Genomic DNA, 19,717 nt, shown 5'->3' on the forward strand with positions numbered 1-19,717 from the left:
AGAGGGATAATACATTTTACAAGTTCGGTAAAAAGAAAAGCAAAACAATTAGTTCGAAACGCTGCTAAGGATTATCCACATTATACAAGAAAACGTTTTTTTTTTTCGTTTTTTTTTTATTTCGATTTACCCGCAATCTGCTATAATTTAACAGTAAGGAATGAAACGTACGAGTAACTTGTAATGTGATTGCTACCATAAGAAAAAAAACCTTCTTTTTCCGAATTAATAGAGCACACGCACTTTACCCAATATCTTAATGTTGTTACTAGGTATACATAAAGATTAAATTCAGAGTTCCCATTAGCCCAATTTCGTTTGTCAGTAAGACACCCCGTAGGTACCATGACTTTCCGTTTGAAACGAGAATAAGAAAGAGACGAATTTAATAAGGTCTTAAAAATTAAATGTATTAAAGCGATTACCAATCAGCTATATATTCATTACGCTCTTTCTCTGTGATTCTTTAAAAAAGAAAAAAGATCCTTTTCAAGAAACAAAACAAAAAAACAAGAGAAAAACAAGAAGAATGATAATGCAATGAAACTTCAATTTATGACAGATTTTGATGAAGAAATCAATCACAAAGATTTGTTGCGACATCTATTTCCATCGCCAAAAACAAAAAATGGGTTTTAGCTTAAAAGCTTTGTCAAAAGAAGAAATTTAGACTACCTGTTAGGCCGTGAATGGCTAGGGTCAGTGACCGAGTTTGGCCCTTAAAGCGTTTATCATGGAACAAGCTTTCAACAAGGTGTATGTTTCAAAATTCGCTAACGATGATGCCAGAACTGTTATAAACTTTCACTTGTATTCTGTTCATCTTTATATATTACGTTTATTATGTCCCATAATGTCCCTGACTTTGTTTTGTGTCAAATTATCTAGTATATAACCAAAAAAACTTCGTAAGACTTGAGTATATGCGTAATGTAACGTCACATCACGTCACAATTAATTCAATAGGTTTGACACATTATACAGCCATATAGAAACCTTATAATATGTCTCCTTTCTTCTTCTTTTATTTAATGTGACGTCAGGAAATAAACCTAAATCATTCCCTTTTGTGAGAAAAGTCATTACGAATCACGGGAGAAGCATGCAAAACTCACCCTGTTCTTAGATCCAAGCCTCTTGCGTCATAGCTCTAGATTTGTCATTAGAGATATGTAGGCTTAAAAGGGGGTGAAAAGTTTTTTACTTTTCGAAACAGATATTATTAATTTTCCAAAGACGTTTACATAAACACCATATGTTACAAGGTTACAGCCTCGTGTAAGGAGACTGCAGGGCTTGAGATTGGATCAAATCATTTGTTTTTCGTATATAATGGCAAGTCTATTAGTGTGACTTCTTAAAAAAAGTTAAGGTACAAAAACTTTCACCTAAGATCCAATTACTATTATTTTTTTATATTATTTGCCTTTGCCGTTAATTAACATTATAATTAGTGGGAAATGGCCTGCAATTCCTTTATAATAAAAAAATGTTCATTAAAGGCTCACTGATTAACGTTGAAGAGGAGCAAAACTAAAGAAGCTTGTCATAGGCCAAATTCAGACTTAGTATTTTTGAAATTATCATCAGTATGGAGTTTGTTAAAACTACCGGCAAATGACAACAACCAATATGCGGACGAAAAAAACAGTAATGTCTGCGCAATGGAATCCAGCTATTAGGATGTGTTGTTTACCTGGTGATGATGCATGGATGTTAAACACCACCAACTATATTACGACTAGAATATCCCTTTAAATGCTTCGTTTACAGGTGTTCATATTGTGAACTTTTCAACAGCAAAAAATAGACCACGTAGAATCCGAACAGAGTATATACGTACGTGCTCTTTCCCACTTTTTCCTATTTAACCCTAATCAAAACTACTTTAGTAACTGCGTAACATGATTGGCCGCAGACGACATGCTTATCAACTCATTGTTGTTCTTTATTAAGGTAAATCATAAAATCATCTACAAGTTAACTCATTAGCCGATGACGTAGGATTAATCAAATTCGATGACAACACGTGCTAAGCGTGACTGGTCACATCAGAAGTTCGTTTCTACAGAAGAGGATGTAATAAAACAGGTAACAATTATCTCACAGGTATTGTTTCAGGTCGTAAACTTATTTGATTGATTAACAGCTACTTGTGTTTTTCTTAAATGTCAACCAGGTGTCCTTTAAAGGTCACATACATAGTTATATGGATTTGACTAAGCCAAACGACTTTATGGAACGTACAAATCATCGGTGTGCGTATTTTATATTCATGTTAATCTCAATCTGGTAGTGTCCATTATACATTACAATCAAATTGCACCAAAATCGTTCTCGACTTTCGATTTATAGTCAATAAATGCTACCCCTCCCCCTTCCCCGCCTTTCTTCTTCCACTCCTACGTTTGATTAGCGGCCGCACCCTTCACCCAATCTTTTCAACTTTGCAACATAAAGATGTTAACTCTTTCTGCTCGACACAAGTGATACCTCATTTCTCGTCCAATTGATACTGATGTTGCGTTTGCTTTGTAACGTTTGATAAATTGTCCACATTTTAAGACTTACAGCTGACTTTTTGTCCACATTTGAAGACTTACTGCTGACTTTTTGTTATATAAAAAGTGACATTCACGCTGAAATGTGTTGTTTTTTTCCCCCTCCTTCCTCCATAGTCCACTTGTCACACGTGTCATTTGCAACAAGCCATGATTATCTTTCAATTGTTTTATTGTTCATTTGTTGATCTTTATTTGGAATTTCCCCCAAAAAATCTACATGAAACATGCGGTTACCCGGATCAGAATTTTTTTCCTTCCAATTTATCAATAACAGTTAATAAAAGAGTAATACAAGAAAAAGCATATTATAATCCTTTCTTTCTTAAGATCAGAAATATCGGTTACCTTTCTACCTTCTCAGTCATCCTACGGTACATCCATAATACCTGAAATCTTACCACAATGGATCACCGTGTTGCGATATCGCTGTATTTACTTTCCCCGGTTGCACTGAGCGGTCACCAAGTGTATCCTCTATTTAAGAGGACGTCATATTTATATGATGTCTGAACATCAATCTTGTTCCTTCGTAGATTTCATTTAATATAAGAATTGTCTGTCTATACAATATGCAAATAGATTTGTGTAAAAGTAGATATTTTGTAGTATGATTTTGTGCGTGACCAGAGTGATGAATTAGACACTTCTTAAATGTGTGTTTCTTTTCTTTTCTTCCCTCCCCTCCTCTCCTCTCCTCTCCTCTCCTCTCCTCTCCTCTCCTCTCCTCTCCTCTCCTCTCCTCTCCTCTCCTCTCCTCTCCTCTCCTCTCCTCTCCTCTCCTCTCCTCTCCTCTCCTCTCCTCTCCTCTCCTCTCCTCTCCTCTCCTCTCCTCTCCTCTCCTCTCCTCTCCTCTCCTCTCCTCTCCTCTCCTCTCCTCTCCTCTCCTCTCCTCTCCTCTCCTCTCCTCTCCTCTCCTCTCCTCTCCTCTCCTCTCCTCTCCTCTCCTCTCCTCTCCTCTCCTCTCCTCTCCTCTCCTCTCCTCTCCTCTCCTCTCCTCTCCTCTCCTCTCCTCTCCTTTTCTTTTCTTTTCCTATGTATTTCTATAAAAGCGAAGTCATCGTTCGCGTTACATTGAAAGTTCCTTCAGATTACGTATAAACAGTAAAAACAAAAGTTAGCAACTTTAGTCCATTTACTTGGAGTCGGCTGGTAGTTAATAAACATTTAATGACGTCATCGTTTTATCCTATGACATCATTGGGGTCTAAATAATTGTATAAGTCAATAGAAACCGCAGTGACGTCACAGTTGTGTTTGGTGGCGATAATTGTTTTTAAGGGAAGCTTATACAATTCACATGTGAAACGTGATTATACATTTATCCATCATGAATTGCGATTTCTTTGAAATGTAAGAATTTCCAATAATTTTTTTATTAAAAATATTTCTTATCCTTTTTTACTCTTTTTCTTATTCAATTTCTTTTCTAGCTGTTTATAACAAAGTCGACCTCCACTGTTTGGCTGCCCAGTTATATCATTCTTGACCCTTTCGTGCATCTCGAAAAGGCGTATCTGTCACCTGGAAACAGTTAAGTACCCTGTGTGATCTCAACTTTAATATTAAAACGATACCATACCCGCAAACCGCCAAGTGTATTTTGAATCATCCTAATTTTTTTCACCGGAAATGAATATGAACAACAATAATAATTTTACTACACCCTATGTAAAAAAAAATACGTATCTCCGTCATTTCGATAACCATTTTCAGATTTGTCAGATGTGAATCTGTTCACCAAGATGCATTATAATTTAATTCAATCAAGTCTACCTCATACACTTGCAATAATTTTCCTTTCTTTATGTTTTCATTTTCTCCCTCTCATTGTGTGTGTATGTGTGAAACATGATTATTCCCGACACTATAGTCATGTGAGGGAGCATTGTGTAGTGTCTGTTACTACGAACACCCTCATTAATCCCCCAGCATCGCCTGTAGATCAATACCAACCCAAAGCCCTCTCGATCAATTTTAATGGACACTCCAAAGAAAATAACCTGTTCATAACTCATGCATGCACTAAGTGACCGGAAATTTTCATGAGGTCTCCCAAAGTTTCCTTCCATTTCCGCCGGGTAAAAAAGTACGCGTCACAATTGTTTTCAACTATTTAACGGTTCCTGATTGGTCAAGAGCGCTCTTACAGAGAGTCAACAGCCGTGGGCGTCGCCTGATTCTTTTTTATGAGGCCTCCCATTAGGTGATCTTTTCTAAATGAAGAGTACATAAGCGCGCTTAAAAAATACGATGCCAGTGAACTTCTGTTATAATATTTGTCTCTTATCAGCCTTAATACAACATGCTACCACGGTCTGTCAGTACCGATCCAGTGCATTTAATTTGATCAAATTTGTCCGTAAGTGGTCGAGCAGAGAGGTTTATATTGCAAAGCTGTTTCTCCACGGTTGCCACTTGTCGAATTGCAAACGTGCCAACATCCACGTAACTTTTTATCTTCGCGTTTTATAGAAGGGAGAAAGAAACAAAGACTTAAACAACATAAAAAAAGGAAACTTAAGTTTTCTGAGCTAGGAATTTTGGACAAAACACATCTTTCTAATCGGAAAACAACCAGATAGCGAGAAGTCAGTAGGCTAATCAGTTTTCATATTTTTTTCTGCTTATCCTGTAGTTTTAACGTCACCAAAATGGCCTTATTTTTGTGTTTTACTGCGTGTCTTTTACTATCAGCCGTTCTAACAGAGGGTAAGTAGTCTACATTTCAAAAGATCATAATGATTTAGAATTATGTTTTGGTTATAATTTATCATTCTTTCTTTTTCCTCTTTTCTTTTCGTTGATTCTAGAACTTTGCTATGTATGATTTAAGTTTGTAAGTTTTCTTAATACAGGCCATTCGCATTGTCATTAAACAACATACTGGTCAATAAGCCTATGTTTTTCGGTATTGTTTGATTTGAAATCTGATCAATTGTTTGGCATTGTTCGGCGAAACTTGTTTTTATACTAAAGAAAAACCGCGAGAAATCAAAATGGAGCTCGACAGTATATATTAAACCACCCGGATCACGACGGGAATGGATTAATCATGGATTATTAATTTTGTTTAGTAATATATGAAAAGATGTTTGTCACAGGGTACCAGCAAGTGGGAAATTCCGTTGAAAAGAGTTGAAGCTTTCAACACTGCGGAAGTCGTTCAGATTCCATTGCATGTGAAGCATTTTGTCTGTTCCAGATGGCAAATACTCTACGACACGCCAAGTTGTAAAAAAGTAAAACATCAGGTATTCTAATACTGTACCTTCTTGCGAAGTTCGAATCACTTTGTGAGAAATATGTTAACTTTTTTGTTTTTCACACTATATATGTTACTGACACAATTGGTTATCTAAATAATTTATGTTAATGTTGGGCATTTGAAGCGTACATCTATACCACATGACCTCATGCAAGAAAAGAAATCAGTTTGATTTATAGCTAAACAGCAACCAAACATATTACAGATTAAATATGGCCAACTTCTCCAACAAATTTCATAAGAATTTCGCTGTAATTAAGGTTGATAAAACAACTTGGCTGAATAAAATTGTTTAGCAATGAAGAGGATGTAGGCTTGTAAGTTGTGTGGTTAATCAACTTTGTACCTTATATCAATAAAGGCTGAAATAAAGACACAAAATAAATGTGGATAACTTAGAAACCGTTAAAAAAACCTGTGATCAGCCAAGGTTTTATTCAAATGCAACTTTTAAATTTGCTGAAGTATGACTCTATTAATATCTGAGATTTGTTATTTAAAGTGACTGGACTACTTAGTTTAACATATTACTGACCGTTAGGTATGTTCCTCAGATGCACCACAAAACTCATTAAGAAAAAATATACTTTTAAGGCCTCAAATGACATCAATGTATTACCAAATCTAAAAAAATAGGGAACGGATTTAAATCTTATCGAATGCTGTTCTACATGTGCTCTATATATTAAATTTACAAGATACGTTTTGGTTGAGTTATAATAATTATAATTACAAATATATATATATATATATAACAATGGATGAAGATTAACATTTAGGCTTGGACTGAGGAGTAGACGTCAACATCAGTTTAGCCTTAAAGGAGCAATCCAAAGATTTTCTTATTTTTTACAGATGAATATCGTGATTATTGGAATAGCAATTGCAAGCTTGCACTCAATTATTTTTAATCTCAATTTGGGCTATGAGATGCCAAGACTAAATTGGTGCCACTGGTTATCCTTTAAATGGTATATGAAACTCAATCCTATATTTTGTGCAGGGAAAGTAACACACCAAATCACTGCACTAAACTACCCTAATCAAACTTCTTAATTAGCAAGGCTCATTTACGAAAGTAAATACACTTGTATGTCCTTACAAAGTTTACACAGACTAAGTAGTGTGACGTCATCAAACGCTGTTATCAACTGCGGAAGAATGACGTCATGATTTTTTGTTTGCATAGTAAGACGGTGTTATTATGTCGAGTCATGTCGAGATATGTTGTTCTTACTTTTATATGTTATTCTATGTATATATATATATATGTTGTTTAATGTAATCCCTTATGATTGTAAGCATAATATACAACGTACAAAAATGATATGAAAATTTAATCAAGTTCAAAATTGAATCATTTGAACGAATCCTGTGGAGACACCGATCTTAACTCATAATTATTTTGCATATACAGTAACATCATTATTGAAACATCTTAAGCGAACCCTCCACTGTTAGAAATGACAATGTATTTTTCTTTTGTGACAATTAACTATAGATATTTTACCGAGATAAGACTCACGATCTGTTCAAGGGCAAAATCTCCTCCGCAAAGTATACAAGATTGGTCTTTCCCATCTACTTTTAAAAATCAGCCTTAATACTGTTTTTTTTTCCTCCTCTTTTTTCTTTCTCTAAACGATTATACTTATATTTGGTAATAATTCCATATCCTCTTGGCTATTTGGAGTGACTTTGAAATGAACACAAATGCGAGGAGTTTTGAAAAGAATCGCATTATGGGTGCGCACATTTGAAGCAAGTCGTCTGTTTTTAAATTCTGAGATAATGCATTTGCCCTGGTATCTTCTTAAATATTCAAGCGCCTTCCATTGGATGCCTAAAATGCATTTATTACAGGATTTCCATCACTCCTGTCTATAATCTTGAAACATTTGGTAGAGCTGTCGAAAACATCTTTTGATAAACTGTGCTGTTAGGTTTGCCCAAATTTGGGTCATTTTGGAAGAAAAAATGAAAGAAAACCATGATGAACACGAATGCGAATAAGGAGTAAGGATGTGTTTATTTTCATATTATTTCTTATTAGCCTGATGCATGTTTTGTATTTAAAATTATGCATTTTCAGTGTATTGTATTGTTTAACAGAGAACATCCAGAGAATATCCAGGTCTTACAAGAAGGGTAATACGATATACGGCCCTGACGTAGGGTCGATGAGGGGGTCGTGGGAAGTATGGGATATAAGGAATACTTGTCATAATGTGCTTGAAAGAAAAATGAAGGATTCATAAAGGGAGGCGTGGTAATTTAATTTCCCCTGGGGTCCACTTGGCTCTCGATACCCTTGTCCTTACCCATGATGCATTTCTCATCGAGTCCTTAAGCAAACTACAAACTGGCTAGTAGTTAAACCTCTGTAATCCACGACAGCAACTTCTGCACTGATCCATATATGCAAATGAGACTAGACACCTCTGCTTTAATTATGTAAGAAAGAGGAAAAAAGATACATCAAACCCTACCATATAACTAGGCCAAGCTCGATAAAAGTAGAGCTACCTTTCCAAACAAAATCCAGAATTGTACTTTGTTAGTTTAAGTATAGATTTTGCTATGAAATACAAGTAAACCTTTCGTAACTGACTGATAACTTTGTATGTTTGTCAGCGGCAGTGTTTGGTGGTTTTATCCACATTTCACTTAAGTTTGTGAACAACAATATTTCTGATTTTTTTCCTTTTTGTTCTCTTTCGTAAGAATTCTATTTTGCCTTTTCTTCTTAGTAACCTAAATAACAATACCATCATCCATTTGTTTTTAAATGTAACAAGTCTTTATCATCTCTACGCGGATATAAATTGTGTCAAACTGAAAACTGAAAGTGTACAAGTTTGTGAGGTCATGTCGACGCTATACGTTGTAAATGAAGTTTGAATTTTGATAATAAAGTCTTCTTTAAGTCTTTTATTTATGCAATAGCAATAAAATTTACATTGTCGACAGATATTTTCTGCATCGTTAGGTCAAAACGTTTCATGGTATTTTGTATGACGAACATAGATATTATTCTTTCTAAATTTCGTGATATTATTTGTTAATGCATCTGGCAAAAGCAAAAGGAATGATGTCATCGCGGCAAATCAACTGAAATTTCTATCAAAAAATAGTTGCATTTTGATGACAATCTACCAACAAGTAAATCCAAATCTATCAAATTTTCAAGAATGAATGAATTAAAAATGTAAATCGAAAAATAAAGCTTTTGAAGACTATTTGCAGTGATGATATCACAGACGATCTAATGTCATTCACTTCTTGCAAGAATTGGGAGTACATCCCTACCTCTCAGAGAGACTGAGTGATAGTTTTTAGTTTACTGATGTGACCTTTTACTCCATTCTGAGTTACTTTGTTTTTAGACCATGCGGGATAGAAACAAATATGTTAACAAGAACAATTCATGAAAGTGCTTTCCATCTGTCTTAAGGGTTTTCCCTTTGTCATTCTAAAAAGGTTCCAAGTCCCAAAAGACTGGATCAAAATAAATATAGGGAACTATCGGCACGGTTCCTAAACTGGCCTCAGCGAAATATCCTTTTAAAGGGATTATTTTACAAGTTGTATAGATGAGTTCCCTCGACGATGATGTAAATGAGTTCATGACACCCCTCTCTCCACCTCTCTCCACCTCTCTCTCCCTCTCTCAGTTGTGTTCTCTCGATGATAAAAACGTAAATGAGATCATGCCTCTCTCACCCTCTCCCTGTTGTGTTCTCTCGACGATAATGTAAATGAGGGCATGTTTGCCTCTCTCTCTCTGTTGTGTTCTCTCGACGATCTGATATCATTTAGTGAAATGTTACTGTATTATATTTACAAGGAGAACATTTTTCGCGTCTCGGCCACCCCCACCCCCTCCCCAAATGGCTGTCATGTCTTAACAAAATGAAAAAAAAAAGATTCTGTTTTGTTTGTAATTATAGAAACATTATATATGACAGATATGTACTCATGGTCGGCTTGTGACGTCAGTAATTCTTACATAATCACACAAACTTGTCTGTCTATACACTGATATGTTCTACCGGGGTGGGGTGGGGTGGGGGTGGGGGCGGTAGACGGTGCAATATGTTGGGACGGGGAAGGGGCGGTGGAGACACAAACTTCAAAGGGCAGTGGGACGAGTGACTTTGATTTGAAGGGGGTAAACAACAAATGCCTGAACAATTTTCGAAAAATTGCAGTATTTGAATAATTTTTCAACAGAGCACCTATTAATTGAAAACATTCGCTATTTGACATCTTCCGCGATAAAAAAAACAAACTTTTTGTTATTTTTGGTGAACTAAAATTACAAGTATCGCAAGTTTATAATTTCAATTTAGTATGTAAGATGTGAAAGAAATTATGGACAATGGCTAAAAGCAAGTAAAAAAAGAAAAGAATAAATGATATATAAGTTACAGTGTGATGCCGTAATTGTATGCCGAATGAGACGCTTGATAAAATTCACGCTCCGTTTCTTATAGCTTTCAATAAAGTAAGTGGTAAATTGTTATTCATTTATTGACAACAAGACTCATTCACTTGCTCTTAAGTAGGTAGATTTGCTATTATATGTAACTTGGACGCTATGTACTTATTGGAAAAGTGTTTTGACCCCATTTTTATATAGAAATTTATTAATTACTCTTCATTGTTGAAAACGGTAGTACAATCTTACTCCTCAATGGACATTGTTCCATTTATTATTCTCCGTGTTTAAAGTAGATCAATATATATATATATATATATATATATATATATATATATATATATATTATATATATATATATATATATATATATATTCTCCTACAAAATGGAAAAAATGGACTTGATATGAAACAGATCTTTCAAGTCGGGAGAGCTGTGCAATAAAATGCAAAGTTTTGTAAATGGTATAATTAAGATTTGGTAATGCAGGATTAAAGTCCACTATTAACGGGGATTTTCTTCTTTTTTTTAATTTCTCGTTTCTATTTAGTAGATTATTTGAGAAGTCGGGTTCTAGGTATTTTTTTCTGCTTTATCAAATTAGGCTTGGACTGAGTCAAATTCATAACGTCTGTAAACTATATAGGTAACCCTTGCATTGATCAAATCATTCTTTCAGATCTGGTGTATAACATAATAATTATATACGTTCCGGCGTAAGGCAATATCATAAACATATACGGTTACGGTTGTAGACATTACTAGGTAAAAATATATATGTCGATTAGTGGACTTGGAAAACACATCTGCAGGTGTAAATGTAACCCTTTTCATAGTGTACTATAACGTCTAAAAATTCAAGTCCGAAGATATAACCAATGCAATCGAAGGTTACAAGGCATTAATGAAACTAGTAAAAGCCTTAATAGGGCGAGCGGGCAGTGTGTCCAAATCTAATACAATACCGTCTCCTGTATCTCCATCAATCATTATTGGGGTGGTATGGGGGGGGGGGGGGGTAAGGAGTCCTTGGAAAGTGGATCAAGAAACTCCATTAAAGGCAGAATTATTCTGTTCATATATAGGCATATTGAAATCGTTCCATTGACTTACACACTAACACGCCACTTTCAAGACCTACCAAAGCATAGATAGAAGCATATCCTACCCACCACATGTTAGTCCAGGTCTTATCCTGTCATGGCATTTGCACATTTCCATATCATGACAGTTTTAGATTTTGAACTAGAAGAGGAGCAAGTTTAGCCTACTGAACTCCAACCCTTCCGTCAGCTCGCTCGGAGTAATATCAACACTTAACCAAAGAATTTCTAAATGGTTCATGTCACCTTCAATCCTCCCCTTTTTCACTCCACCTGTTCTTTAATTTACTGCCTTTCACATAAAGGCATAAAAAGCAATGACGGTTACTGATAATATGCTAAAATAAGCATTACATTAGGTCATTTTAGCTCCTTCTTTTCCGACAATGGCCTACATTTTGAGCGACGTATACTCTTATTGTGGTACGGTATCTATATGTATATATAGCTCCCATGATGCATCTGGTGTTCAGTTTTGGATTGTGTGTATGTCTTTGTACCTCTTCAAATGCTTTTAGCCCTAAATGTTGTCTATGTTAGGAATCATAGCTTTAATATTATAGGAAACCAGAAATAGTGTGAGTATAGGAATAGGCCGAGATTGGCAAAAATTTTCTAATTTGTTGATAAAATCGTGTGCCTTGACTGCCTACTTAGCTTATGACTGTAAAAAAATCTGATTTCTGTAAAAGCAGAACAATTTAAAATTCATGTCACTAATAGTAATACATTACCTGTTTTTCATGGTAGCAACATCGTTATGTTTATATGACGTATGACGTCATCATTTTCGTGTTTTGGAATGCATACTAACTGGATTCATAATTTCGTTCACATGATTAACGAAGTATTTTGCCTAGATTCCGGATGGTTTGGTCTACGCCTTAATCCACTTACAATGTAATTAAATAAATAATTAAGTAATTACTTAATTAAGTAAAATAGGTGTGCCATTTTTGAGTAGCCTGTTACCTTTCATAACACTATGTTCTACCTATCTGTAGGTTCACTTTATTCATACTTCATCAATGTTCTATACAGACGTTACGACAATTTCCTTTTCATCCCTGACAAAAGTTAATAATAGCTGCTAGCGTAGTTATAGTCAATAATATCAAAGACTATGTTAAGATCAGTATTGATCCTCGTATGCAAGTATACGTATATATATATATATATATATATATATATATATATATATATATATATATATATATATATATATATACGGTAGGAATAAGCTACCTATGCTAATAATGAGTATATTGCAGCACTATGGTAAACGAAACGAAATGCATTAATCTTTTTGGCATTGGTATACAAACAAGCTCTTAAAATATTAGTCGTGACCAACGATAGCAAATTAGAGTAAGCTTCCAACAAAACAAAACAGAAAAACATCTAATTTAGGTTGTTTTCGTATACATTTGTGTTTAAGTTCAGCCATTACATGCTAACGGCGATTTCACTTGATACATTATGACTAATTGAAACAAAACTGTTTGTGTAAATGAAATTGTCAGATATCAATTGCCCAGTACTTAACGATTGCGATACTAAGCTTAATTGATCGATTGTTAATTACTGTCATTAGCCGATCCTTGGAGTGACAAACAAGAGTCTTAGGAAAACTATCTTGGGTCATTCAGGTTCAACAAAGTTTTTTTCAAAACTGCTGTAGGATGAAGTATATAGCGAACAAAGTACAACTCCCCGTCGTATATTTAATAAATAAACTGCTAAAAAGTAGGAGAAAATATGCGAGTTCAGTACTGCAAGAAAGATCTATAGATCACTTGCAAACAGCTTTTGACGTTCAGTACCGCGGCAACAAATAGGGACTATTGCCGAGTATTACTCAAAAATAAGATTACGATTAATCAAGCTAAGACATACCACTGGATTTGATGTCTAAGTGGAAGTTTATTGGCTAATACATTTTTATTGCAGTATCGATCGTATAATCAAATGCTAACCTGAAATTGTCAAAACTTGGACTTTTTTTAAATGCCATAATCGTGCGATTAGTCCAGCTTATGTATATTGCTCTGCGACTTTATAGTATCAAATGGCTAATTAAAGCTACTTTGTAAATTATCCCTGCATTACTCATCGATATATATATATATATATATATATATATATATATATATATATATATATATAACTAATATATAAATATATATATATATATTTATATATATATATATTTATATATATATATATATATATATATTCATATATATATATATATATATATATATATATATATATATATATATATATAAATATATATATATATATATATATATATATATATATTTATATATTAGTTATATATATATATATATATATAACTAATGCTGTTACTTAGAGTTTCACGCACGTACGTGTATTATAGCAATCATCAAGCAACAGAACTACATCGCTATGTCCTATTATTCAATACTATCTGTTTCTCTATCTTGTCAATGCATAATTTCTGCTCATACTGCTTTACTAAGGAAGAGCAATATTTGATGCCACCCTTACCCCCCCCCCCCCACCCTATCCTCCTCTTTCCCTCTCCTTTCCCAACTCCTTCCACCTTCCCTTTCACCTCCTCCACTCCCGTCCTTCCAACCCTCCCTCGTCCTCCCACTCCCACTCTCCGTTGCCAATTCAAAATATATTATATCCATAGCTATTGTTTATCGGTGAAAGTGTGCTTGTTCCTCACCTTGGAGATAAATTCCGCTTCTCCCCCTCCCTCTCCAGCCCTCCTCTCCTAGTCCCCCTTTCCCAGTCTCCTGTGCCCAGCCCTCATCTCCCACCCTATCCCAGCCCTCCTTTCCCCAACACCCTTAGCCATCAGCTTTCCGTCACATGTCAAATCTCCCATAGAAACAATAGTTTTCGCTAACACGCACCTTCATAACACGTTTCGAGATGGTCCTAGTTTACAGCCTTTCCCGCCATTATATCACAGCATAAAGTGCAAATTGATCTATAGATTACTTAATTAACATTTTAATTGAGTATAGAAATGTCTAAATTATCGCACTTACAGTGTTTTGTAGTATGAAAGTACACCATACTTTGCGACTCTTAGCTTAAATATGAAAGTAGGCAGTTCAAAAGTCATGCATACTATTTTCTCTTTCGTTTATTGTTGGGTGAAAAGTTAGGGAATATTTCCTTTCATCGGTACTGAAAGCCAACCATCTACATTGTAAGAGACATACAGGCTTGCGCAATTGTTGATAAATGTCGAGCAATTTTTTGTATTTATTTTGTATTTTTTATTAGTTGAATCATATCTTAACGTAGATTCTGTTGATACTGAAAAAGCATCAACTTTCCCGAACACTAAGAAAACATTACGCTGCGGTATAATTTCCATTTCTCTGTCGAAATTATTTCCTCTCTCTTCGGAGATTCAGCCATTCCTATATGTAGACCGTATAGCATTTCTGTTTTTGCTTTAAGCCGGATCGATACACTTTACATGCACGTATATGATTCACGATGTACGCATTGTTGTACGAATCCTTTGTACGAGCTAGTGACAGTTCATGAGGATGAGAAACTTTCTCTTACAAGTAAATTTGCTGGATAACAACAAAAAATATTACAATTATTGTCAACTTTTCTATATTATTACCAGAACAAACACATGAGTACAGAAAAAACAAAGGTTACCATAGCTTAGCTCTGCACTGGACATTTTCTTCATTCATACGTTGATCAATATTACACCATATAGACGATGTTTATAATTTGATAATCATTTGGCATCTTGGAATAGTACCAATCATATACTAACATAAGGACCAATAAAACCTAGATCACGAAAGCACGTTGCCCCCTCCATCCCCCTCCCGCCACGCCACCTCCCCTCGCTCCCCCTCCCCTCGCCCCCCCCCCCCCGCCCCATGCAATATGCTTCAATAAAATCCATAAAACCGAATTAAATTCAGGGGAGAAACCTATAAATAGATCCTAACTAATATAGAAGAACAACAATCGCTTCGATTTATCGAATGTTGATGTAACGTCTAAGTTAGTTACTGTGAGATGATGAGTCCCCAACACAAACAAAACAACTAAACTTGCAGAGAAGAAAAAGAGAGATGGAAGAAGGGAAGAGAGACTGGGATAAAATAAATAAAATAAGAAGAGGACATGTCCTTGGAGACGAAAGGGATGTTTTAGGCTTCTGATTGACCTTTCGATTCTAGTTTATTTCTAGGATAAAAGAGAAATAAAGACAATGGCGTTACATCCTTCTTCCCCTTGTATATGACTCCTGACATGGTTTCATCATTTCTTCATCTTTTGAAAAACAAGAGAAAACTATAAGACCACTATCCAGAGGTTGCATCTTGACCCGATTTTGTAATCATTTTGAACTGCAGAACGTGAAATTTTCTGCTCTTGAGTTATTGATGGCGTTTTAAACTCATCTCCTCTCCTGACTTGAATAGGAGGACAGGCGGAACCCCCCCCCCCCTTCCTGCTCTTAACTTATTGATGGAGGAGATCCTCTCCTGACCTAAGAAGGAGGACATTAGGTTGTTTCAAAGGTGGTGGGTGGATTTGACAGTTGACGTCATTATCTTAACGTAAGGTATACCTGATACCGGTAAAACATGATTTCGTAGCAAACTTCAACACTTTAACTTGGAAATCAGTCAATTGGTTTCAATGCCATTTTGTATCCTGAAATGACCGAATTATGAGAGTAAAAAAAGATGTTTATACAAAAAAATATGCATAATTGTCATAACACATACAAACCACAGTTTTCAGTATCAGATGGGCAAAAAAATTAAAAACTAAAGAAAATCAGACCACAGCCGGTCTCAAGTTTTCCATTCCAAAGATGAACTGTAAGTACGTTCTGCACTTGATCTCCAGACGATACTGTGAATATACATATTGACAAAATATGTTTAATTCATAGCTCATCGATCACTGGGATGTGTCGTTTGTCAAAGTCCGTGCAGTGAGGTTTTGGGAGAAGTTGACAATACTTGATATATATATATATATATATATATATATATATATATATATATATATATATATAGGAAACTTTACTGAGATTCATCTCAGTTACTGCAAAGCATTACTGCAAAGCATGTCAACATTTTCGTTTCTTATCTTACTGCGTTTGATTCAAATCATGTATTGACAGTTTATGCAAACTTATATGCACCAGGACTCTTCTTTTGTTTCAAGGAACCAAAAAGAACTGCAATTAGTTGACATTCGAAAAGTAAAATCTAAATAATTAAATGCAGTAGAGTATGGAACGATTTAAAAAAAAAGATACTTTAATTTCTCATTCAACCTTTTGTTTTAAAGAATTTCAAAAGTGGAAATAAACTTCTGAATCGATTTAACTGTTTAGATGAGCTTTATATATATAATAATAATAGCAACATCATGTAAGTTACCGTATAGGTATACTATATTATATATATATACATATATATATATATATATATATATATATATATATATTTATATAGATATATAGATACATATACAATTACATAACATATATATGTAATATATATATGTATATATAATATATAATATATGTAATATATATATATATATATATATATATATATAGTTGTATAGGAATACATATATGTATATATATATATATCTAAATAAATGAAATTTCCTGCAAAGAAACCAATAAGCAGTGGCGATTTAAAATTCGTGGAAATTAGAGGTAATATCATCAATCTTTGCTACTACAACTTAATCCGATTGATCTTTGTATCTAGTGAGGAGGTTTACCTACACTTTGAAATGTAAGACTCACTTCATATTTATAGTTTGAAAAGCACACCGATGCACCCACAAGATTTTATGACGGCTTTCCTCATTTATTGTTGAAAAAATGGAAGCAAAACAGTTTGGGCTCAAATTCGTTTTAATTCTGTTTTCCTGTTTCTCAATCCTTACGGTACATTAAGGGTTTTTGCATCATAAATAACGCTAAAAATAATTTTTCTAGATAGTGTTTTTTAGTTGAGAGTTCTGAGATACTTCAGATTACAGTGTGGTCAGTTGAAGTTTTGCTACGGTTATATATAAGTTTCTCCAGTCGAATTTTTGTGTTCATTGTGTGATAGCTGTGTTATTTTAGTTCAAAGTTAATCTAAAGTTATCTTAGTTTTTAAATGTTGGCCTAACCTAGGAAAATCAAATGTCGCCATTCATTTGGTCGTTCCAACCCTACTCAACCCCACCCTATCATTTACTTTTCGAGATGTTGTCGAAGCCCCATCCCATCCCCACCCCCCCCTCCCCAAATAAATAAAGTCGGGAAAAATCGTCAGTTCTCCCTCGAAGAAAGTACATAGGGTTAGAACCATAGATGAGGTAGGGGTTATGATTAGGGTTGTACGTCACCACATTGTACTAAAAGTAATAATAAAATAATAAATTAGAACTATATGTTAGTATTCCCCTTTCACCATCAATAAACTTCTACTTTAAATGTACTTGGCCCCTGGTCACTGCAGTAGTGTATATGGATACAACTCATGAGAAATATATATTGTACCCTTCTTAACTTGAAACAGCCCAAGGTCAGACTGTTTAAAGGAAGTCCAAACTTGAATATAAGCTCTATAAATAAACCATTTGACTGCCGGTAGAAATGTTTTGCTTTTCCATTTACAAAATCAAAGAAATATCTTGACAATTTGCTAGAATGATGAACAGATTCTTGACCTTATACCAACCACTGTCGGGGAAATTGTCCAATTAGATTTGCAAATATGATCGACCATTGACAGTCTGCTGTTTTGATTCGATTTTGATAAAATCATTTAAATATTGTCCTATATGAAATTTGAAATACTGAAGTTTTGCGTACATATATATGTATGTGAGGATCGCTCTTTTCTGTTTTGTGTGTGTGTGCATTATTTAAACTACTGAATGTTCTCCCGTCATATGAAAACAAACTTTGAGGGGGGGTGGGGGTGGGGGCATGTGAAGTGTTTGAGTGAATTGAGCATATAAGTAAAGCTTATAGGGTTCAACAATTTACCGTATTATTTAAATCCAATGACACCTGCCTTGTGAGGACATTTTTATTGCATTCTTTTATTTCTATGGAGTCAATTTACTCAATATTTATCATTTAACTTGCTTTGTTAATATGTCGTTATCAATGACTATAAAAAGCCTCAAATGAATGCCATATTACATCGACCGTATCATTGTGCATAAAATAATTTTGCAGTAGATTTTCCTTATAACGAATTAAATAACCTTTAGCCTGTCCATGACGTTTACTATACTTATCGAGAGTCGCTTTTAGTGCATATTTCATTTCTTAATAATTATTATAATATTTCTTATTCTTTAGAAATTATCTAAGCCAACATATCTGTGTCTTCGTTCTTTTACTATTTTATCTTTTACATAATAAAATATAAAATGTCTGCAATCACATATCAGTATTCATATTAAATTTTCTATATTCAATGTTTTTCATATACGTGAAGTATTAGTCATATATACTATATATGATCGGATAAAATTGACATACCGTGATTAACCGTTAACGACTAGTTATTTCTCTTAATTAAATAACAGCGAGTATCGGTAGAATTGGAGTCCAGCAATCCCCCATAGGAGTGGTACTTATACACCGACCTCCTAATTTGAAGGGAACAAAAATTGAAGATCAGCGATCCATACCTACATACCAATACCGTCCAAGGTCGCCTGCATGATATGAAAAGTTGAAGCGCGCATTAATGAGAGGAATTAAGATACATTTATCTCCTATGTATTAGTTACATTATAGTGAATCAGTAAATGTAATATTTTCATTGTAATATCTTACATGAAGGTTTTTAAGCGGTTTTCTTTTCCTTTAGTCCGGGCGGTACATATAGCATAAAAGATTGAATATCGTGAAATCTTAGTCTCCGGTGACTAAAAGTAGGATATAATGTCATCCGGTGTGAGGTTCACTATAAGGTTGTTTTATTATGAACTATGGAGTGAAATCTAGTCTTTATACAACAACAAAAAACATACATGATTCCTCGATATAAGATATCATTGTTCCTAAAATGCAAAACCGCATAAAGAACAGAAATGTCGTAGAATTTGCTTCTTTACTATAATAACTGTCAAAGGATCTCTGTCACATCTACGACTTAGATTGTCACGTGATTCTTCTTCTCACGAGTACTGCAGGCAGTGATACTGTTAAACCTATTCATCCGTTTCGTTCAATCTGAGTTGAAAGTGCATGGTTTCCACGGAAACTGAGTACTCATATAGTAATATCATCACAGATATTTCACTCCATATGAA

The 19,717-nt window shown here is 34.4% G+C and overlaps 1 protein-coding gene across 2 annotated transcripts in view; it reads left to right on the forward strand.

Annotated features, from left to right (window-relative positions):
- The first annotated feature begins 4,793 nt into the window (after positions 1–4,793).
- Positions 4,794–19,717, forward strand: part of LOC139966016 (uncharacterized) — a 36,012-nt gene continuing 21,088 nt past the window's right edge. The window contains exon 1 of one of the 2 annotated variants that reach the window (XM_071968656.1): positions 4,794–5,273. In XM_071968656.1, coding sequence (XP_071824757.1) covers positions 5,216–5,273 — 58 coding nt within the window. In that variant the 5' untranslated portion in view covers positions 4,794–5,215. The remainder of the gene's footprint in view (positions 5,274–19,717) is intronic. The other variant, XM_071968655.1, reaches the window with a different exon arrangement.

Source organism: Apostichopus japonicus, chromosome 4 (assembly GCF_037975245.1).
Source record: "Apostichopus japonicus isolate 1M-3 chromosome 4, ASM3797524v1, whole genome shotgun sequence".
NCBI lineage: Eukaryota > Metazoa > Echinodermata > Holothuroidea > Aspidochirotida > Stichopodidae > Apostichopus > Apostichopus japonicus.